The sequence below is a fragment of the Helianthus annuus genome, chromosome 9 (genome assembly GCF_002127325.2).
Source record: "Helianthus annuus cultivar XRQ/B chromosome 9, HanXRQr2.0-SUNRISE, whole genome shotgun sequence".
In the NCBI taxonomy this organism is placed as follows: domain Eukaryota; kingdom Viridiplantae; phylum Streptophyta; class Magnoliopsida; order Asterales; family Asteraceae; genus Helianthus; species Helianthus annuus.
Window position 1 is genome coordinate 185577774 of NC_035441.2, and position 24661 is coordinate 185602434.

Below are 24661 nucleotides of genomic sequence, written 5' to 3' on the forward strand. Positions count from 1 at the left end.
ATCGGAAAAGTTAGAGGTTTTCTCATTGTCAACTTTGCCAACTTCTTGTTGCTGTGATTTAATTAGGGTTTGGTCCATACGATCGTGCCACCTTACAAGTTTATCTCTTTTTCGTAGTTGTTTGTGTTTGTTGTTACAGCATGATCTAGTATAGCTATTAATTGTTGATCCATAATTGAATGTAGATCTTGCGGTTTTTATTGGATCATCCGATTCTGATCTCAAGAAATCCAAAACCATCTTTTGAACTAATTTTTTAGCTTATGTGCTATATATGATATCTCTATGTATGATAGATAGTATTAAGTATCTGCAAAAGAGCTTAAGAAAGACACAGGTCACCCTTTCACATAACTAGTCGCACAGTTTTATCTAACCTTTTGCATTACATGTTCATAATTGTAATTATCTTGCATTTGATTGTTATTGGAAGGTCTTTGATTACGAGCTTTTGTGTTTTTAGCTGGTACTGCGTCGTTAGCAAGTCTTGATAACATTTCCTTCAAATCAAGATGAATTTCACTGGAAGCAAAAGTACTGAACCAATGTATGTATGAGTTTTAAATAAATTCGCATACTTTTGAAGCTTGATTTTAAAGACTGGGTATAATTAACATGCTTTTGCTATTGTAGACGGGGTATCATTCCTCCCAATTCAGGCAGGATTCTGGGTGAACCGAGACCCAAGATGCGAAGGTTGCATGATGTGTATAAAGGGCTTGGTGATTCAGTTTCCAGTGATGAGGAGAGTGAATTTTCAGATACTATGACTTTAAACACAGTGGTTAGAAAAATTAGGGCTAAACGTCGAAAAGCAAGAATTCTTAAAGGCAAAATGAAGGAACCTGTGATGAGTGATTTCAGTTCAGAATCTGATAATGATTCAGATGAACATGTGCCACCTGCTGCTGGGTCTGGTGTACCCCCGGATATTGAATATAAATATGAGATTTCTGTACGCACTATAAACAGAAATCCCTCAGAGTTTGAGATAAAAGTGTCTGAAAGTTTTGTGTTGAAATCTTAGATCATATAGGGAAGCTATGCAATTTAGGGAGGGATCATGGATAGTGATAGTAACGGACTTGTTGTATCTAGTCCCTGAAATGTAAGAAATGGTTATGTGAACTTATTTCAGTTGAAGTTTTTATGTATGTCTTTTGAATTTGCTTGCTATCTAATTTGCTATTCGTGTTCTACATTATCTTAAGACCAATCATAGACAAACATTTTTTTTGTTTCGGGGGCTGATAGTGATTGGCAGCTGTATGACTATTACGATTCTGATTGTGATGGTTGTCGATCTCCTGAGTCATGGATTGAGTAGTTTATTCACCCATCTCATGGAGGACCACGAAACTTCATGCTACTTTTGTCAACAAAGATTAACAACAAACGTTTGGTGGTACACAAAAGGGTTTATAGGTTTGAGTTTCAAGCCTCACAAATGGCTGGAAAGTGGTGTAGATCCTAGGAGACCATGAATTCAACTCGTCAATCAAGAACAAAATAACAATTGAACAAAGAACAAGAAGAGAGGGATTAACCCTAATATGCAATTGTATTAATAAATGAACAGTAGAACCTGATTGTTATAAGATGCAAGATACAAGATTCCAGGTTACTAAAATACAAACTAAAACTAAACTATTTATAGACTTCAATGGGTGCGACTATAGAGTTGTGTCCTTTCACGAATAGTCACGTCTCTAAAACATGTGGTTGAGATGAATCTGAAGAGTTGCGTCTCTTGATCCAAAAGTCACGTCTCTTCTTGTCTTCCTTGTGGCCATCGATCTAGAGGTATGTCTCCAAGAGACACATCGATTGATTCCTTGAGTGGTGGTTACAAACTTCTGAAATAACATAATCACCCCCCGAACTTTATAACCGCCTTGTAACCGCCGTCTAAATAACTTTGAACTAGTGCGTAATCAACCCTTGCACTTCTAGTCAAACTTTGATCACACAATTAAGGCCAACATTCACCCCCCTAATTGTTGATCCAAGTTTGATTCTTGAACTTTGCATGCTTCTTTCTGGGCAAACTATAATCCTGGTGTCATGCGTCACACACTACACCAAAACCTTTGCGGCCTCATCCATGTCTACATATGACTATGCAAACCATTATGTTCCCGCGATGATTCCATCAACAATCTTTAACCCTGCAAGTCCTTAGGGAATTCTGATACCAACACCGTCTCTTGCGATTGATCTTTGTGATGGCATCCTCTCTTCCTTCTCTGTACGTATTCCTCCTTCCTGGGCAATCTCTGAACCCAATATTTTAACTGCGTGCGAATCCGGAATCAACTTCTTGGGAGACTTTTAAATTAGTGATTTCCATGAACGAAGGATGGCTTCCCCTGCGCGTACTGTTAACCTTTTCCGCTGCACAGCCGCTCTTTCCTCCATTCAGACCCGTACCAACATGCCCAGTTCCCCCGACGATTTCCTGCCTTCCCTCAGATGATTCTTCCGAACGCAAAACCCTTGCCTTGATTGAAGAATTAAACCCATGATCTTGATTCTTTGAGCCTTGGCTCTGATACCAATGTAGATCCCAGGAGACCATGAATTCAACCCGTCAATCAAGAACAAAATAACAATCAAACAAAGAACGAACAAAGAACAAGAAGAGATGGATTAACCCTAATATGCAATTGTATTAATAAATGAACAATAGAACCTGATTGTTATAAGATGCAAAATACAAGATTCCAGGTTACTAAAATACAAACTAAAACTAAACTATTTATAGACTTCAATGGGTGCGAGTGTAGAGTCGTGTCCTTTCACGAATAGTCACGTCTCTAAAACATGTGGTTGAGAATAAATCTGAAGAGTTGCGTCTCTTGATCCAAAAGTCACGTCTCTTCTTGTCTTCCTTGTGGCCGTCGATCTAGAGGTGTGTCTCCAAGAGACACATCGATTCATTGAGTGGTGGTTACAAACTTCTGAAATGACATAATCACCCCCGAACTTTATAAGCCTTGTAACCACCGTCTAAATAACTTTCAACTAGTGCATAATCAACCCTTGCACTTCTAGTCAAACTTTGATCACACAATTAAGGCCAACAAGTGGTTGCTATCAATGGTTCATTCATGATTGTTTCTGCTTCAAGCAGTCACTAAAGTGTGTCCACAACATTGCTACAAACTGCTAATACATCAATAGAACCTTACCCAAGGCCAGCCCGTTAGTGTATCAAACCCAAGCTAGGGCTTTGGGCCTCCAAGTTTTCAGGGCCTCTGCTTGAAAAATATTTTATGTATATAGTATGTATAATTATAATATATTGATTAACATCACATATATGGTTGTTGTAGTCTAGCGGTGTAGAATAATGTCCGCAAGCAGTAGGTCCTGGTTCGAAACCCAACACACATTCAAATTTATGTTGTCTTTATATTTTCTAAATTGGAGAGGCCCTAGGCCCAAATAAATCCGACTCCTTTGGTTTTAGGCATTAGTATTTTATATTACCATACCGAGTGTTGTTTTGTTTTATTCTTTTGGCTTATCAAATAGTTGGGGTAAGTTGTAACTTGCCTTCATGGTCACAACCAAATATTCATATTCGAATTGGAGATTGGTTCCCTTAAAACTACTTGAGCCCTTTTAACCAAACAATTTTAACAATTTCGTTTCCCCCACTAAAAAGAGTTCTTGATCGGTCTTTATTAACTTGTTATCGTCTCATTAAGCGGTCAATCTGGTAATATTAATAAGTTATTATGATGGTGAGTAAAATAAAATATTTTACAAGGGCCCAAATTTTAAAATTCGCTTTGGACCTCCAAAAATGTTAAGCCGGCTCTGACCTTACCCGCTTGGGTTACACCGCCGCTTACACCGCCGCTGGTCCAGCTAGTGGTACCCGGTGGGTACGGGGCGGGTTGGGTGTTTGCCAATGCTGTTAGTGTGAGGGTAGGAGAGAGATATAGAGAGTTGTGTGTATGGAGAGAGGGGGAGTCGGGTAAAATGGTGGGGTCCATGTTTTAGGGTGTTGTGATGGATAAGACTAGAAGACATTAGGGTAGGAAGGGCAAGTGGCCCTTCCCCCAATCCATTTGTAGGAGGCGGGTTTAAGGCTCTGTCTCAACCTGAATGGACAATCAAATAGAATTAAATTACAAATATTGCTTTGGAAACCCCATAAAGGCCATGCTGGAACTCTCTTGACAGCAACAAAAACTGCCCATTTTTGTTTTGCTGTGGATTAAATGGCCCCAACAACATAACTAACTACTTCTATTATCTAGTTTTCTAAATTATCCTATAAGACCAGACTCGTTTTACACCTTTATATGTATATAACTAGGAGGAAGCCGGCGCGATGCAGTGGGAACTACACATCGCATTGCATTGCGATACTCGTTTTTGGTGGTTTTCTTATTAATATAATATTTATTGTAGTGTTTTTACGATAGATATACATCAAAAGAGAAGTAATCGGGTAATCAATATTATTTTGTTGTGCATGGTTTGGTCGGTTCGGTTCGCTTTATGATTAAGTAATAACTGACCCTTTGACACTGTTAATCATTTAACATATCAATTTTTTAATTCAAAAAACTATGTTTTTTATGGCGTAATTTAAGAGTTATGAATGTTTAAATTACTCGTTTGTTTATATGGTGTAATTTAATGTTATAATCGTTTAAAAATCGTTAGGGGAAGTTAGTTTTTTTATAAGAGAATAAAGTGTAACTACTAACTAATTATCTATAATTTGTTAAAGATGAGGGACTAAAGTTTAATCTAGATGAGATGATTAAATTGATGGTTTTGATATTCTGTAGCTATTAAACATTTTGGGATAACGACTAAGTAACTTGGACTTCAATCACTTGTACACTAAGGCATAATCTACTTGTACATTTTAATCCACACGTCAATACTGACCAAGACAACTATCAAAACATCGACAAAAAATGAGTCGGTCATTATGGTACTTTTGGATTTTTTTTTAAGATATTATAGTTTATAAGATATGACAAGAATACCTAAAATAACTATAAGTTTGGTATGAAGGGGGAAAAGTGTAACTAATTACCCATACTTAATATTAAAACTCAGGATTTAAGTGTAATAAGATGTGAGGCTAAAAAATAATTATTATTTAAAAGACCAATTTATCCTTTTTAGGGATGTATTTATAAATTGAGAGGGGAAAAGTTTTTATTTTTTGGGTATCTTAAAATGTCCCTCCCTTATGCATTATAATATAGTATTGATAAAGTTATTGTTTTGATATGTTTGCATAAAGCAAAATGGAAGATGATGCATATTTGTTGTAGTATGTTATAACCTCAGTGAAGAGTGACCTATAATAAAGGATCTGAAGAGGATTTTAAAAGCAAAATCATTCAACAAGTGAAGGCCATTTTATTCCTAAGGGTAGTCTTACCTCCGAGAAATAATGCCTTTCCAGCCACATTTAGGGGTATCAAAAATTCATTTCGATTATCATAAACATTCAAATTCGATTCAATTGGAGCCAATAATGTAATACGGATTTATAGTTTTAAATTTGATTCAATTGAAATTGGAATTTAAATTATACATATTTATTTATTATATTTATGTATAATACACACATAAAACTTTATATGGGTTCCAGTATAAATTAATCTATAAATTTATATTAAGTCTTAAAATAGTCCGTTGTCATGCCCAAATAGCCCATAACTTAAATTTATTTTCGAACATATAACTTTTAACCTAACTTATTTGCATCAGCCAAGCCATGCCACGCCACGACCATAACTTAACTTACTAAGACAACAACGCCACCATCACCCATCGGCCTGCTATATATGATATCTATGTACGATAATATTAAGTACCTGCAAAATGGCTTAAGAAAGACACGGGTCTTCCTTTCACATAACGCATTGCACAATTTTATCTACAACTTTTGGCATTACATGTTCATAATTGTAATTATCTTGCATTTGATTGTTATTGGAATATCTTTGATTAGGAGCTTTTGTGTTTTTAGCACGTACTGAGTCGTTAGCAATTCTTGATTATGTTTCCTTCAAATCAAGATGAATTTCATTGGATGCACAAGTATTGAACCAATGTATGTATGAGTCGTATATAAACTAGCATATATTTGATGCTTGATTTTAAAGACTAGGTATAATTAACATGCTTTTGCTTTCGTATTGATTTTAAATACAGGGTACCATTCTTACTAATTCAGACAGGAATCTGGGTGAACTGAGATCCCAAGTGTGAAGGTTAAATGATGTATATAAAGGGCTTGGTGATTCAGTTTCAAGTGACCAGGAGAGCGAATTTTCAGATACTATGACTTTAAACACATTTGTTAGAATAATAAGGGCTAAAGGTTGAGAAGCAAGTATTCTTAAAGGCAAAATGAAGAAGCCTGTTTCTTCGAATGAAGAGAACACTTCGGGAACCTGTGAGGTATTCACATTCTCTTTACTCCTTTATCTTCTTTTTCTTAATCGTAACTAAAATTTCGCTTTTTCGATTTTTGGTTTTGTCTGTAAACAGTTTTTTTCTGAAAAGATACAGAGACAGCTTCTGGTGCTGTCCAAAAGAGAACCATGGAAAGTTCCCCTTCATTAGATGATGATGTCGAGGCTGCAGAGGCCTTAGTTTCTATCGCACAGGATAATGGCTTGCATTAGCTTGATGGACATGGCCACTTGCTGCTGGATCTGCTGTACCCCAGGATACAGAAATTGAATGGCTCTCACTATCTGCACACCAAGTCAGGCTATCTGCACAATTAGGGTTTGCATACGCTGCGTATTGGTCAATACGCAGCGTATAGGGTTACCTGAATACGCTGCGTATTGGTCAATACGCAGCGTATATAAGTGGTAGGTGCACGACCAGACAGTCAAACCTAGTACCATGTCAAATCAGTCTTACATAGGGTGCGTATTGATCAATACGCACCGTATTGATAGACTGATTTGACCTGATACGATGTTGTCCAGGGCACGTGAATAAAGTAATACGGTGAGTAGGGATCAATACGCTGCGTATTGACATGCCAGATGAAAGTCTATTTATCCCTCCATTCATATCTGTTACCCATCACCCGACATATACTTTGCTTTCCTTTTCATCTTCTTCTTCAGTAAATTGTTAGTTTTTGGTTCAACCTTGTTAAAATGTCATCATTTTGGAAGGATAATTATTTCGGTAATCGTTATTCTAACGACACATGGGGATCAAATGCTGCCAATGAGGAGGAGGAGGTTGTGTCTGGAGTCCCTGTTAATCAAGAAACACAGTTGCCAGACTTGAACAAGACTCCCACTCCACCTGTTGATGAACCAAATTACCCGGCGCATCAAGTGTGTCCAGATTACGGATACGGGTATGAATCTCCGTACGTGCAACAAAGTGGATACGGTGTTGAGAATGCACTTGCTGATGAACCATATTACCCGTCGCAGCAATCGTATCCGGGTTATGGGGTATACGGGGATGAAGGTGGATACGGAAGTTACAGTGGATACGGTGGTGATGGTGGATACGGGGGTGAAGGTGGTTACAGTGGATATGGGGGCTGTTTTGGTCAAAAATCACACAAGGATAATGTAACCAAACTTTATGTAATTGGGGTATGATGCTTGGTTAATTATAAAAGTAAAGGATCACTTTCGTGATAGAGATGCAAAGACACAACGATTTATACGAGGAAAAAGCCCTTGATCAATATATGATCTCCGGCATAAAAAACCTCGGGTGATGGCAACTACCGATCACCAAACTTCAATATAAGAACAAAATGGTTACAACTTCGGATGATAATGAGCTGAGTACAAGGATCACTATTGTTTCGAGTGTCTAAGTGTGTGAGAGTTGCGTTGTATGCCGTGTGTGTTCTTCCAAATGAGGAAGAGTGGTATTTATACAAGTGTAGGTGACCTATTTTAGGTAAAAAGACTAATAATCAGCTCATTACCCCTTTAGAAATAAAAGACAATCTAGCCTAAATTGCCGCCCTTAAATCAAGCTAAGTTTCCATATCCTTTGCAACGTCTATCTTTGATTAAGCTCGTGCTATAATTGTGAAGACGCGTCCCTTGATTATGATGCTAAGAGCGTATCCTGCTAGATGTTCCTGCAAAATAATGTTGTATTACACGAAGATAACTATTAGCATGAGGATCCTTCTAATGGTCCATGATCCTGATCCTGAAGTCCTGCTGAGGATCACTGTCTGCCAAAGAAACAAGGATCACTGGTTAGGATCACGTGTAAGGATCACATATGATAAAAATCCAGCCCTAACAATTGCCCCCAAAATATAAAGAGTTTATTGTAAATAAACGAATTATATTTTGCTCTGATCTTTATCTCCAACGGACTATTCGGATAACTAGCCGTTATAAGCGGACTAGCCGTTGTGATCATTACGTCACAGATGTGACAATCCCTGCAAATCATGATTATAAATAGGAGATAGGGTTAGGATCACTCTGCATTTAAATTCGAGATATCTTCCCTTTATAATCGCTACCGAAGATTGACCAGGTACTCTCTTCTTCTCTTTTTCCTTTCTTCCTTCTCTTGCTCTGTTTTTTTGCTTTTATTCTGTTTCTGTTCCGTCACAAGCATGTTGCTTCGGAATTCTCCACACAAGGATTCCAAGAAGAGTAGTCCCCTAAAAAGCCAAGGGATCATCAAGGATTCTCCTACGGAGAGATGTTGCTTTTCTAATGCCCATGTAGACAGGATTCGTCATTGCTTTCCGGCGAGTGCTGTTTTCAAATCCTTCACACCTAGTGCTTTGAGCGACTTTGTTTCAGATGTTTGGGTGGCCTTTCCTGCTACTCCGTTCACCATAGGGTATTCGTATCCTTTTCCAGCCTTCACCCAATCCTTCTTTTCTTTAACCGGCATATCTTATATCCAAGCTATGCCGATGATCTGGAGGGTTTTGTATACCTTCGAGAGGATCATCGAGCAGAAGGGAATTGATTTGGGGATGGCAGAGTTGGCCGCCCTTTATGATCTTACCACGTTCGGTTCTTGCCGATATCTGCTAAAACGGAAAGCTGGGGAGGATCACCCTGTCTTCAAGGTGACTAAGAACGATACAAACTGGAAGCGTCGCTTTTTCTTCGTTAGAAGGGATACCATCCCAGATGGGGAGGATCTGCCCAAGGAATGGGCTACTCATGGTAGGATAGAGGATCCTGGAAGGATCACCGTCAAACTTGCCTTATGTGATGAGGATCACTAACGTCTCTTTTCTTTTTTATTTTTTGTGCAGCTATATCCATTGCTTATCTTAAGTTAACCCCTGCTGCAAGAGAAAGAGTCTTGGCTTTTAAAAAGCTTAATCCTGAGGTCAGAAGTTTCCAAGTCTCCGTCCAAGATTCACAGGAAGTATCCTCCGCATCTGCCACTATGTCAAGTAAGTATCCTTGTAAAAAGTAAGTTATATGCTAGATTGTTTAATTAGTAAGGGAACTTATCTTGTTTTGATTGTGTAGGTGTTGGGAAGTCTGCCAAATCTGCCAAGTCTGCCTCCAAGTTCGGGATTGATGAACTTGCCAACGTTAAGTCTTCACGAAAGAAGGCTTCTGTTGCCAGTCCCTCTGCTTCAGCTCCTAAGGCACCTGTTAGAAGTAAGGGGAAGAAGAGGAAGGCTCCCGAGGATCTTCAAGGATTTCCCCTGATCCGCCAACAGTTCCTTGACTACGTCAATGAGGTAAGGATCATTGCCCCTGTTAGTTATCCTTCTCGAATATCCTGCTTGTATATCCTGCTTTTTTGAGGATCACCTGATCCTGAACTTACCTTTTTTCTTTTTTGCAGAAACTTGCCGAGATTGAGACCTACCTTGGCCATGTCGAGGATCAGGAGAGCCAAATCGCCGACCTCCAACAAATGGGCGTGTTAAAGGATCTCAAGATAGCTGATCTTGAGAAGGAGCTCCGGGCTACAAAGGATGAGGCTGCTCAAAGGCTAATTGATATGGATGGTGAGAAGCAGGAGATCATCCAGGATGCCAAGGTCTCTGCCGCAACTGCTATGTACAAGATTCAATTACAAATGGCTGCGGAGGCTCAGGATCCTGCCTTTGACAAGAGCTCATGGGACGTGGAGGGTTGGAAGGCAAGATTGGCGGAGCTGGAGGATGAGGATGAGGCTGAGGAGATCCCCATGCTGGAAGGTGGTGATGCTGAGAAGGATCAGGGTGGAGACGCTGGTGGTGATGGAGCAGCAGAGGTGTGAGCTGCTGGATTGGGCGATGATGGATATTTTTGACTAGGCCGGAGCCCAATTTTTTAGGTTTGGTAATAGTTTTTTGTGGTAGTGGTGTTTGTGAAACAATTATGGTCTATAATCTCCGAACAAATAGTTTTTAGGGTAAAGGATCCCGGATCCTTCGAACAATAGGTAGGATTGCAAAAGGTGGAGGGATCCTCTGTTTGGGGGATGAAGCCTTTGTGATCCTGCCGCTTTTACTTTCCTGCACCTGCTAAGACCGCAAAGACAATGGACACCCTTTGCCAACCCATGTGGACGGGCCACGTTTTGCTGGTAGAAACGTGGGTTGGCAATTTTGACAACTTTTTGCAAGGGTTAAAGATCCTTTTGCTAATAATACAACCTTAATCTTTCTGGCTTATCCTGTGTTGTTATCCTTTATTTATCTTTTTAGTTTCCAATTGTTTTTGTAGTAGATTTGTTAAAGTGACAAGAGTTAAAAATATGTTTAATAAATTTAGGATATGATCCTAGATCAAATATACTCACACTGAAGATTCTCAAAGTACTTTAGTTCAAGGATCATAGGTTCAGTTGTCAAGGTCTAAAGGTTATTCAAATGAATAATGAAATTAAAAATAGTTAAGGATCATACCTGAGGATCCAAGTTAGGATCCTAACCTTTAATCGGGATAACCACAAGTAAAACTTTAATGGATGATAAGGATTAAGGATCCTTATTTGTTTAACTTTGAGAACCTGAAAAATGAAACATATCTTGGGACTAAGCCAATATAAAAGATAAATTAGTAGCTGGGGACATGCCCAAAGGATAGCTGAGGATGATCCCGGAGGATCACTGGGGACAAACCCAAAGGATAACTGGGGACAAGCCCAAAGGATAACTGGGGACAAGCCCAAAGGATCGTATGTAAACTGGAGTATGGCCCTTACTGGCGACTATCCAAACTTAGTGACATGAAAATGTCAAAACCTTAGCTAACGTGAAAACGTTAGAAACCTTAGGAACGGATGTATGGTACGTCTACCATTATACGGAGGATCCTGGGTATAGCCAGTACGATGAGGTTGTCAGCCCCGGAAGTGGGTACTGGTCCCAAAGACGTGAACTATATCAGGATCATCGTGCGCTGCTGGCGGAAACTGGGGATAATCCCAAGGATAGCTGGGGTTAGACCCAAGGATCTGCGTTGCTTTTGAAGATCTTCGATGATATGCTGTGGATACCTGAACTATCATAACTCAAATGGTTCATGAGAAGAGGATGAAGGATACAGGATCCTTATCCTTTGGTAAAAAGTAAGAAAATGTAATAGTTCTAGGATAAGCACATTACCAGAGTAAGGATCACTGATATTACCGGGATCCTTCAAGGATAATATAAGGATCACATGCTTGTAGGATCATGTTTACATGAAATATCTCTTCAAGTGAACAGCATTCCAGGCTCTTGGTAACAAATTTCCTTCCATGGTTAGCAACCTGTATGCCCCCTTTCCTGCTTCCGCTTCAATTAAGTAAGGGCCTTCCCATTTTGGTGCTAACTTCCCGTCAGCAGGATTAATAGTGTTTTGGAATGTTTTTCTCAACACCATATCTCCGACTTGGAACTTCCTTATCCTAACGTTTTTGTTGTAAGCACCAGCCATTCTTTGTTGGTAGCTTGCCATCCTTATCCTAGCCAGATCCCTGATTTCCTCAATAGTATCCAAGTCCTGAGCCAGGATTGTAGCATTTTCTTCAGGATCACGGGCACTTGTTCTAGCAGTTGGGATCACCATCTCTGTTGGGATTACTGCTTCTGCCCCAAATACTAAAGAAAAAGGTGTTTGACCAGTGGCATTCTTGGGAGTTGTTCTATCAGCCCATAGCACATAAGGTAACTCCTCTGCCCATTTTCCCTTCTTGGATCCTAGCTTCTTCTTTAGATTGTTGATGATGATCTTGTTGGATGATTCTGCTTGGCCATTGGCTTGTGGATGAACTGGTGTTGATGTTATCATCTTGATTCCCCAACTGTCACAAAAGTTAGTAGTTCTGCTTCCAATGAATTGGGAACCATTATCACATACAATTTCAGAGGGAATGCCAAATCTAGTTATAATGTTTCTTTTGATAAAGGATATAACTTCTTTTTCTCTGACTTGAGTAAAAGCTTCAGCTTCTATCCACTTAGAGAAGTAGTCAGTCATAGCAAGCATAAATACTTTTCCACCAGGTGCTTTAGGGAGCTTGCCAACTATATCCATCCACCATCTCATGAAAGGCCAAGAGGATGGTATGGGGTGTAGCAATTCAGCTGGTTGATGAAGGATATTGCTGTGTCTTTGACAAGGATCACATTTCCTAGCATATTCTACAGCATCCCTTTTCATGGTTGGCCAGTAGTATCCTGTTCTAAGGATCCTTGAGGATAATGCCCTGCCCCCAGTGTGGTTTCCACAATCTCCTTCATGGAAGTCTCTCAACACTTCTTCAATTTCAGGATCCTCAATACATCTTAAGTATGGTCCTGCAAGGGATCGTTTATATAGGACATTATTTAAGATTGTAAATTGAGATACCTTGATCCGGAAAGCTCTAGGATTTTCTCCCATTGGAATCTCTCCGTTTTGCAAGTATTTCATGATTGGTGAGACCCATGATCCTGCATAAGATTTAGCTTTTTCACTAGGGATTACTGCAGTATCCTCTTCTATTTCCATGGCCACTTGATTTTCAATAGCAGGAGCCAGGATATGGATGATAGGGATACTTATGTCTTCTGGAATTTTTAAGGATGATCCTAAGTTGGCCAATGCATCAGCTTCCGTGTTATCCTCCCTTGGTACTTGTGTTAAGCTGAAAGAAACAAAGGAGAGTGCCAATTCTTTGACTATCTCTAAATATTTGGTTAGTTTTTCACCTTTAACAGCATAGGATCCATTAAAGTGATTGGTGATCAATAATGAGTCTACATATACTTTAAGATATTTTACCCCCATATCCTTAGCAATTTGCAAGCCAGCAATTAAGGCTTCATACTCAGCCTCATTGTTAGTTGCTTGGAACTCACAGGCTATGGAGTGGGGTATTATGTCCCCCTGTGGCGATTTTAGTAGTATCCCTAGCCCTGTGCCCTTTACATTTGAGGATCCATCAGTGTGTAGTATCCAAGGATCCTTGGTCTCATCCAGCTGTTGGACCTCCAATTCTGCTTCTCTTTGTAGATCACTACTGAAATCAGCCACAAAGTCAGCTAGTGCTTGGGATTTAATGGCTGTTCTTGGTTCATATCTTATATCATGGGCACTAAGCTTTACTGCCCACTTAGCCATTCTTCCTGACATCTCTGGTTTCCTGAGGACATTCTTAATTGGAAAGTTAGTTCTAACAACAATAGTATGGGTTTCAAAATAATGCCTTAACTTAGTTGATGCCATGATTAATGCAAGAATAAGTTTTTCGAGGTGTGAGTACCTGGATTCGGCATCAAGTAAACTCTTACTTACATAGTAGATAGGATATTGTGTACCTTCATGATCCTTCACAAGGACAGCACTTACAGCGGTTGAGGATACCGCCAAATATAAGGATAACACATCTCCTTTTTCAGGCTTTGACAATTCTGGTGCTGAGGACATATATTCTTTAAGGGCTTGTAAAGCATTCTCATGTTTCTCAGTCCATTCAAATTTCTTGTTCTTCCTTAGGATATCGTAAAATTCTTTGCATTTTTCTGAGGATTTTGATATGAACCTGTTCAGAGCTGCTATCCTGCCTGTTAGCCTTTGCACATCCTTAGCATTGGCAGGGGACTTGATGTTTACTAGTGCTTTAATTTGCTCCGGACTTGCCTCAATGCCCCTCTGAGTTACCATATATCCTAGGAATTTTCCTGCCTTAACACCAAGGTGGCATTTTGAAGGATTAAGCTTCATGTTATAATTATCAAGGATGTCAAATGCTTCCTCCAAATCCCTTAGGTGATCCTCAGCTTTCTTTGATTTGACTACCATATCATCTATGTATACTTCCATAGTTTGTCCAATTTGATCTTTGAACATCATATTCACCAGCCTTTGATATGTTGCACCTGCATTTCTTAATCCAAAAGGCATGGCAATATAACAATACAAACCTGTTGGGGTCATGAAGGCTGTATCCTCTTGGTCAGATGGTTCCATCTGAATTTGTTGGAATCCAGATGATGCATCCATGAAGGTTAACAGTTCATGCCCCGCTGTTGCATCCACCATGGAGTCAATGTGGGGTAATGGGAAAGGATCCTTGGGACATGCCTTATTTAAATCAGTGAAATCGACACATACCCTCCACTTTCCGTTTTTCTTTTGGACAACAACCACATTGGCTAACCATTTTGGATACTTTACCTCTCTGATCATACCTGTTAGGGCTGGATTTTTACTATGAATGATCCTTATACGTGATCCTAACCAGTGATCCTTATTTCTTTGGCAGGCAGTGATCCTCAGCCGGACCTCAGGATCAGGATCACGGGACATTGAGGTGATCCTTATACTAACGGTCACTTTCGATTACTACAATATTATTTTGCAGGAACATCTAGCAGGATATGCCCTACATATCATGATCCAGGGACGCGCTTATACAAATATGGCAAGAGCTGAATTGAAGATGAACGTTGTGCCGGATATGGAAACATGGCTTGATCTAAGGGCAGCAATTTAGGCTAGATTATCTTTATTTCTAAAGGGGTAATGAGCTGATATTTAGTCATTTTACCTAAAATAGGTCACCTACACATGTATAAGTACCACTCTTCCTCATTCGGAAGAACACACACAACATATACGGCAACTCTCACACACTCAGACAATAGTGATCCTTGTACTCAGCTCATTATCATCCAAAGTTGTAACTACATTTTTATTATATTGAAGTTGGTGATCGGTAGTTGCCATCACCCGAGGTTTTTTATGCCGGAGATCATACATTGATCAAGGGCTTTTTCCTCGTATAAATCATTGTGTCTTTGTATCTTTATCACAGAAGTGATCCTTTACTTTCGTAGCTAACCAAGCATCATACCCCGTTTACATAAAGTTTGGTTACATTATCCTTGTGTGATTTTTGACCAAAACAGTTTGGCGCCCACCGTGGGGCAATTGGTGCTTCATTCATAAGAAAATCTTTTTGTCCGAAATCATTTCAAAGAATTACATGGCTTCATCATTGAAGAACACGTCCACGGCGATGTCTGCAGTCACCTCATCACAGATCACCTTGCCTCCTCCACCGGCAGGATCTCAGAAAAATACTGAGAAGAGATCAACTCCCACTTCCTCTAAACCTCTATCTTCTTCTGCTATGAATTCTTCTATTCCCAGTACTAGTGATGTATTTGCTTTAATTTTGCAGATGAAGGATCGTATGCAGCGGCAAGATGAAACCAATGAAAGGATCCTCAGGGAAATTGGAGATCTCAAAAGACAAAAGAAAGCAGCAGAGGATCACTATCCACTGATGCCCAAATCCTTGAGCTTTGATACTCCAATGATCACTTCCCAACCATCAGGGATCCCGGACGTGCAAATCACAGGGGAGTCAAGAGGATCACGTCTCAACTCGGCAGCAATGACTCAGACATCAGATTCACATTTTCAGCCAATAGGATCCTATCCTCAGTACATGGGATCCTTCATGAATCCGGGAGCCTATCCGGGGGCACAGCAGTTTCAAGGATCCTACTTTATTCCAGGATCATTCCAGGGCCAAGGATCCTCCTTTGTTCCAGGATCATCCCAGGTTCAAGGATCCTCCTTCGTTCCAGGATCATCCCAGATACCAGGATCCTTACAGATGCCAGGATCCCTAAAAAGTTTGCAAACAGGGAATCTAGATGTCCATCAAGGGGACTTCATTCCAATGCAGACCATTGCTTCCACTGGTCCCTCTGTTGCTCCAGAATCCCAGCAATATGGATTCCCTAACTTGAACCCAATGGGAGGTAACACTTTAAATAATTATCCTACCACTAACCATGGATTCATGCAGGATACAGGTACCAATCACGCTATGGCCAGGGAATTACAGAAACTAAAGGACATGATCTCAAGTGTTCCAGGGGTAGTCAAGCCTATCCCAGAGATTGCAGATGGAAGCCACAAGGTATCTCGCTTTGCACCACCAATTTGTGATGCAGAGGTGCCCAAAAGGTTCCATATCCCTACCATGAAGCTGTATGATGGCACAACGGATCCAGAGGAGCATATAGCACAATACAGGGAAAGGATGGAAATCAATCCTATCCCGGAAAAGTTGAAGGAAGCATGCCTATGTAAAGGATTTGGATCCACTCTAACTGGATCAGCTCTTAAGTGGCTGCTAAGTCTTCCCCCTTACTCTATTACTTCATTTGCTAATTTAGTTAATTTATTCAATAACCAATTCTCTTGTAGTAGAAAATTTGAAAAATTAACTAGTGATTTGTACAGGATAACTCAAAATAATAATGAATCATTAAGGGATTATATAACTAAATTTAGTAAAGAATCCTTGGATATTCCCAACTTGGATATGGCTACGGCTGTTGAAGCCTTCAAAATGGGACTTCTTAAGGATTCATTATTCTATGATGATCTTGTTATGACACCTTGCAGGAATTTAGATGAAGTAAGAACTCGAGCACTCAGGTTTATCCGGCTAGAGGATGACAAGAGGATCCAGGAGAGACAAGTAGGATCCTCAAAACAAGATAAGCAAGGATCCTCCTTCAAAAACAACAAGTTCAAATCCTACCATAGAAACGAGAACGAGAATGTGCATGCTGTCGACCAAGAAGAGGATGATGAAGAATATCCTCCAATCTCAGAATATTGTTTTTCCGTTGATAATCATGAACTAATCCTTGCAATGCAGAATCTAGGTGAAAAGGCTAGGTGGCCCAGGAAGAATGATAAACCATCCGGGACTAAAGACAAGTCCAAATGGTGTGCATACCATGAGGATTTCGGCCATCTGACTGAAGATTGCATAGCCTTAAGAAAGGAAATTGGATACCAGCTAAGCAAGGGGCATCTAAAAGAATTGCTGGGGAGAAAAAAGCAAAGGACCCAGGATCCTGAAAGGATCCCCGAAAAAGCCCCAGCACCTCCGGCAAATGCACAAGTGATCAACTTTATATCCGGAGGATCAGACATCTGTGGTACATCCTTCTCAGCGGCCAAAAGATATGCAAAAGAATCAAAAATGGACAATGGAGAAAGGCCTGTTAGAACATCAAGTGTTTCAGAAGGGAAAACGATAACCTTTGATGAGGATGACCGCATTAACATCCAGGATCCTCATCATGATAGTTTAGTTATTACTCTCTTTATTTCTAACCATTTTGTCCGCAGGATCCTTATCGATGGAGGAAGCTCAGTGAACATTATCCAGCTTGATGTACTGAAGAAAATGGGTATCCCAGAATCAGACATCACACCAAGATCCTCCGTGCTTGTAGGATTTAGTGGAGAAACGAAGAAAACTCTGTGGGACATCAAACTCCCAATCTACGTGGAAGGATTACATAATTACCAAAAATTTTGTGTTATTGACTGTTTATCTTGTTGCAACGTTATCCTTGGCAGGCCTTGGATACATGACATGAAAGCAGTTCCATCTACCTACCATCAATGTGTGAAGCTCCCTAGCCCATGGGGAATAATCAAGATCGATAGTGACCAGCAAGAGGCTAAGGATTGCTATACCTCATCTATGAAGCCAACCTCGAAGCCAAGGGAGCAATAGCAATTACAGTATCCTCCAAGGAATGTCTTGGAGGCAAGGGAACAAGATGTAGATGAAATCCTCTTGGATCCTAGTGATCCTGAATCAAAAATCTATATCGGATCAGGGATCCTTGGCAAGATGAAAGAAGACATGATATCCTTCCTCAAAAGAAGAAAATCAACCTTTGCATGGAAACATGAAGATATGACAGGTATATCTAAGGATATTATTACTCACAAACTTGGCATTGACAGGTCTATCAAACCAATCCATCAAAAAAGGAGGAAGTTTGCACCAGAAAGGAATGCCATTATCCAAGAAGAAGTAGAGAGACTACTTCGAGCAGGTATGATCAGAGAGGTAAAGTATCCAAAATGGTTAGCCAATGTGGTTGTTGTCCAAAAGAAAAACGGAAAGTGGAGGGTATGTGTCGATTTCACTGATTTGAATAAGGCATGTCCCAAGGATCCTTTCCCATTACCCCACATTGACTCCATGGTGGATGCAACAGCGGGGCATGAACTGTTAACTTTTATGGATGCATCATCTGGATTCCAACAAATCCAGATGGAACCATCTGACCAAGAGGATACAGCCTTTATGACCCCAACCGGTTTATATTGTTATATTGCCATGCCTTTTGGACTAAGAAATGCAGGTGCAACATATCAAAGACTGGTAAATATGATGTTCAAGGATCAAATTGGAAAAACTATGGAGGTGTACATAGATGATATGGTGGTCAAATCAAAAAAAGCTGAGGATCACCTAAAGGACTTAGAAGAAGCATTCGATATCCTTGATCAGTACAACATGAAACTTAATCCTTCAAAATGCCATTTTGGTGTTAAGGCAGGAAAGTTCTTAGGATACATGGTAACCCAGAGGGGCATTGAAGCAAGCCCGGAACAAATCAAAGCATTAATAAATATCAAATCTCCTGCCAATGCCAAGGATGTTCAAAGACTAACAGGCAGGATAGCAGCTTTGAACAGGTTCATATCGAAATCCTCAGAAAAATGCAAAGAATTCTACGATATCCTAAGGAAAAATAAGAAGTTTGAATGGACTGAGAAGCATGAGAATGCTTTACAAGCCCTAAAAGAGTATATGTCCTCAGCACCAGCATTAGCGAAACCGGAAAAAGGAGATGTGTTATCCTTATATCTAGCGGTATCCTCAACCGCTGTAAGTGCTGTCCTTGTTAAGGATCACGAAGGTACACAATATCCTATCTACTATGTAAGTAAAAGTCTACTTGATGCCGAATCCAGGTACTCACACCTCGAAAAACTTATCCTTGCATTAATCATGGCATCCACTAAGTTAAGACATTATTTTGAAACCCATACTATTGTTGTTAAAACTAATTTTCCAATTAAGAATGTCCTCAGGAAACCGGATACGTCAGGGAGAATGGCTAAGTGGGCAGTGAAGCTTAGTGCCCACGATATAAGATACGAACCAAGAACAGCCATTAAATCTCAAGCACTAGCTGACTTTGTGGCTGATTTCAGTAGTGATCTACAAAAGGAAGCAGAATTGGAGGTCCAGCAGCTGGATGAGACCAAGGATCCTTGGATACTACACACTGACGGATCCTCAAATATCAAAGGCACAGGGCTAGGGATCCTACTAAAATCGCCACAGGGGGACATAATACCCCACTCCATAGCTTGTGAGTTCCAGGCAACTAACAATGAGGCTGAGTATGAAGCCTTAATTGCTGGCTTACAAATTGCTAAGGATATGGGGGTAAAGTATCTTAAAGTATATGTAGATTCATTATTGATCACTAATCACTTTAATGGATCCTACGCTGTTAAAGGCGAGAAGCTAACCAAATATTTAGAGATAGTCAAAGAATTGGCACTCTCTTTTGTCTCTTTCAGCTTGACACAGGTACCAAGGGAGGAGAACACAGAAGCTGATGCATTGGCCAACCTAGGATCATCCTTGAAGATTCCAGAAGATATAAGTATCCCTATCATCCATATCCTGGCTCCTGCCATTGAAAAACAGGTGGCCATGGAAATAGAAGAGGATACTGCAATGATCCCTAGTGAAGAAGCCCAATCTCATTCAGGATCATGGATCTCACCGATCATGGGATACTTGCAACATGGGGAGAGCCCGATGGGAGAAAATCCTAGAGCTTTCAGGATTAAGGTATCTCAATTCACAATTCTGAATAATGTATTATATAAGCGATCTCTTGCAGGACCATATTTGAGATGTATCGAGGATCCTGAAATTGAAGAGGTGTTGAAGGATTTCCATGAAGGAGACTGTGGAAACCACACTGGGGGCAGGGCATTATTCTCAAGGATCCTTAGAACAGGATACTACTGGCCAACCATGAAAAGGGATGCTGTAGAGTATGCTAAGAGATGTGATCCTTGCCAAAGACATAGCAATATCCTTCACCAACCAGCTGAATTACTACACCCCATACCATCCTCTTGGCCATTCATGAGATGGGGAATGGATATAGTTGGCAAGCTCCCTAAAGCACCTGGTGGAAAAGTATTTATGCTTGCCATGACTGACTATTTTTCCAAGTGGATAGAAGCTGAAGCCTTCGCTCAAGTCAGAGAAAAGGAAGTCATATCCTTCATTAAAAGAAACATTATAACTAGATTTGGCATTCCCTCTGAAATTGTATGTGATAATGGCTCCCAATTCATTGGAAGCAGAACCACTAACTTTTGTGACAGTTGGGGAATCAAGATGATCACATCAACACCAGTTCACCCACAAGCCAATGGTCAAGCAGAATCATCCAATAAGATCATCATCAACAACCTGAAGAAAATGCTACGATCCTAGCTCAGGATTTGGATACTATTGAGGAAAACAGGGATCTAGCCAGAATAAGGATGGCAAGCTACCAACAAAGAATGGCTGGTGCCTACAACAAGAATGTCAGGATAAGGAAGTTCCAAGTTGGAGATATGGTGTTGAGAAAAGCATTTCAAAATACTATCAACCCTGCTGACGGGAAGCTAGCACCAAAATGGGAAGGTCCCTACTTGATTGAAGCTGAAGCAGGAAAGGGGGCATACAGGTTGCTAACCATGGAAGGAAACTTGTTACCAAGAGCCTGGAATGCTGTTCACTTAAAGAAATATTTCATGTGAACATGATCATTCCTGCATGTGAAGTATCCTTGAAGGATCCTGGAGATATCGGTGATCTTTACTCTGGTAATATGCTTATCCTAAAACTATTGCATTTTCTTACTTTTTGCCTAAGGATAAGGATCATGTATCCTTCATCCTCTACTCACAAACCATTTGAGTTATGATAGTTCAGGTATCTTCAGCAAATCCTCAGAGATCTCCAAAAGCACCAAAGATCCTTGGGTACAACCCCAGTTATCCTTGGGATTATCCCCAGTTTCCGCCAGCAACGCACGATGATCCTGATATAGTTCATGTCTTTGGGATCAGTACCCATGTTCGGGGCTGGCGACCTCATCGTACTGGCTATACTTGGGATCCTACGTATAATGGTGGACGCACCATACATCCGTTCCTAAGGTTTCTAACGTTTTCACGTTAGCTAAGGTTTTGACATTTTCATGTCACTAAGTTTGGATAGTTGCCAGAAAGGGCCATACTCCAGTTTACATACGATCCTTTGGGCTTGTCCCCAGTTATCCTATGGGCTTGTCCCCAGTGATCTTCCGGGATCATTCTCAGTTATCCTATGGGCTTGTCCCCAGTGATCTTCCGGGATCATTCTCAGTTATCCTATGGGCTCGTCCCCAGTGATCCTTTGGGATTGTCCCCAGTTACCCTTTGGGCTTGTCCCCAGTTATCCTTTGGGCTTGTCCCTAGTTACTAACTTATCTTTTATATTGGCTTAGTCCCAAGTTATACTCCATTTTTCAGGTTTTCGAAGTTAAACAATTAAGGATCCTTAATCCTTATTGTTCATTAAGATTTTTACTTATGGTTATCCTGATTAAAGGTTAGGATCCTAACTTGGATCCTCAGGTATGATCCTTAACTACTTTTAATTTCATTATTCATTTGAATAACCTTTAGACCTTGACAACTGAACCTATGATCCTTAAAATAAACTATCTTGAAAACTTTCGATTATAGGATATTTGATCCAGGATCATATCCTAAATTTCTTAAACATAATTTGCTCAACTTTTCAAACAAACATGTGTCAAAACAATTGAAAATCAAAAAGGATAATAACACAAGATAAGCGACAAAAGTTTAAGATTTTATTTATTAAACAAAAGGATCTTTAACCCTTTCAAAAAGTTGTCAAAATTACCTACCCAAAGCATCTACCAGCAATACGTGGCCCGTCCGCTGGGGTAGGTAAAGGGTGTCCATGATAATAGGTTCAAAAGTATTGCAGGGAAATTAAAAGGCGGCAGGATCACAACGGCTTCATCCCCCAAACAGAGGATCCCTCCACCATGTGTAATCCTACCTATTGTTCAAAGGATCCAGGATCCTTAACCCTAAGAAACTATTGTTTAACGTTACAGACCATAATTGTTCACAAACCATCAACCACAAACCACTACCAAAAACCTAAAAAATTGGGCTCCGGCCTAGTCAACAATATCCATCATCGCCCAATCATGCAGCTTACTTCTCCGCTGCTCCATCTCCACCAGCATCTCCACCTTGATCCTTCTCAGCATCACCACCTTCCAGCATGGGGATCTCCTCAGCCTCATCCTCGTCCTCCAGGTCTGCCAGCCTTGCCTTCCAACCTTCAACATCCCACGAGCCTTTGTCAAAGGTAGGATCCTGAGCCTCCTCGGCCATCTGAAGTTGAATCTTATACATGGCAATTGCCGCGGAGACCTTAGCATCTTGGGTGATCTCCTGCTTCTCGTTATCCATATCAATCAACCTCTGAGCAGACTCAGCCTTCATGACCCGGAGTTCCTTCTCAAGATCTCCTATCTTGAGATCCTTAAGCACGCCCATTTGTTGAAGGTCAGCAATCTGGCTCTCCTGGTCCTCAACATTGCCAAGATAAGTTTCAATCTCAGCAAGTTTCTGCAAACAAGAGAATAAAAACAAGCTCAGACTCAGGTGATCCTCAAGAAAAGCAGGATACACAAACAGGATATGATAGGCGAATAACCTACAGGGGCAGTGATCCTTACCTCATTCACATAGTCAAGGAATTGCTGACGGAGGAGGGGGAATCCTTGGAGATCTTCAGAGGTTTTCCTCTTTTTTCCCTTGCCCCGGATAGATGCTTTGGGTGCTGATGCTGAAGGACTGGCAGCAGGAGCCTTCTTCTTCTTAGAAGACGTGACATTGGCAAGGTCACTTATCCCAAACATGGAGGCAGATTTAACAGACCTGGCAGATTTTCCGGCACCTACACAATTCAAAAACAAGATAAGTCCCTTTGTTAAATATTTTCACATAAAACTTATTTTTTATGAGGATACTTACTTGACATTGTGACAGACGCAGAGGATATCTCTTGAGAATCTTGGATAATAATCTGGAAGCTTCGAACTTCAGGATCAAGCTTCTTGAAAGCTAACACTCTCTCTTTGGCAGCAGGGGTCAACTTTAAGTGAGCAACAGAGATAGCTGCAAAAAAGAAAAGACATCAGTGATCCTCACCATAAGAGACAGGACTGATAGTGATCCTTCAAGGATCCTCTACCCTACCATGAGTGGCCCATTCCTTGGGCAGATCCTTCCCATCCGGGATGGAACCCCTCTTAACAAAGAAAAATCGACGTTTCCAGTTGGTATCATTCTTGGTAACCTTGAAGATTGGATGATCCTCCCCAGCTTTCCGTTTCAACAAGTACCGGTGAGAACCAAAGGTGGTGAGATCATAGAGCTCAGCTAACTCTGACATCCCCAAATCAATCCCTTCTTGCTCGATGATCCTCTCGAAGGTATATAGAACCCTCCAGATCATCGGCATAGCTTGGATATATGAGATGCCGGTAAGAGAAAAGAAGGATTGGGTAAATGTCGGAAAAGGTTATGAATACCCGATGAGGAAAGGAGTAGCAGGAAAGGCCACCCAAGTGTCCGAAACAAAATCACTCAAAGCAGTAGGATCAAAAGACTTAAAAACAACATTCACCGGGAAGCAATGGCGAATCTTGTCTATCTGGATATCGGTAAAACAGCACCTCTCCATAGGAGAATCCTTGATAATCCCCTGGCTTTTCAAGGGACTATCCTTCTTAGAGCCTTTGTGCGGTGAATTCCGAAGAAGCATGTTCGAGACGAAAACAGGGTAAAAGTAAGAAAGAACAGAGCAAAGAAGAGAAAGAAGAAAATGATACCTGATCAAGCCTTCGGTGACGATTATAAAGGGAGATACTTCGAATTTAAATACGAAATGATCCTAACCCTATCTCCTATTTATAATGATGATTCGCAGGGATTGTCACATCAGTGACGTAAATATCATAACGGCTAGTCCATGAGCAACGGCTAGTAAATCGGAATCGTCCGTTAGAGATAAGCTCAAAACAAAATATAACTCATCCATTTACATTTAACTCCTTATATTTTGGGGGCAATTGTTAGGGCTGGATTTTTACTATGAATGATCCTTATACGTGATCCTAACCAGTGATCCTTATTTCTTTGGCAGGCAGTGATCCTCAGCCGGACCTCAGGATCAGGATCACGGGACATTGAGGTGATCCCTT

At 40.4% G+C, this 24661-nt stretch overlaps 1 protein-coding gene across 1 annotated transcript in view; it reads left to right on the forward strand.

Moving 5' to 3' along the window:
* The first annotated feature begins 512 nt into the window (after positions 1 to 512).
* LOC110880135 overlaps positions 513 to 24661 on the forward strand; it is a 47363-nt gene continuing 23214 nt past the window's right edge. Inside the window, exons 1-3 of the mRNA XM_035977165.1 lie at positions 513 to 547; positions 634 to 955; positions 7248 to 7564. Of these exons, the coding sequence (XP_035833058.1) occupies positions 513 to 547; positions 634 to 955; positions 7248 to 7564 (674 nt within the window). The remainder of the gene's footprint in view (positions 548 to 633; positions 956 to 7247; positions 7565 to 24661) is intronic.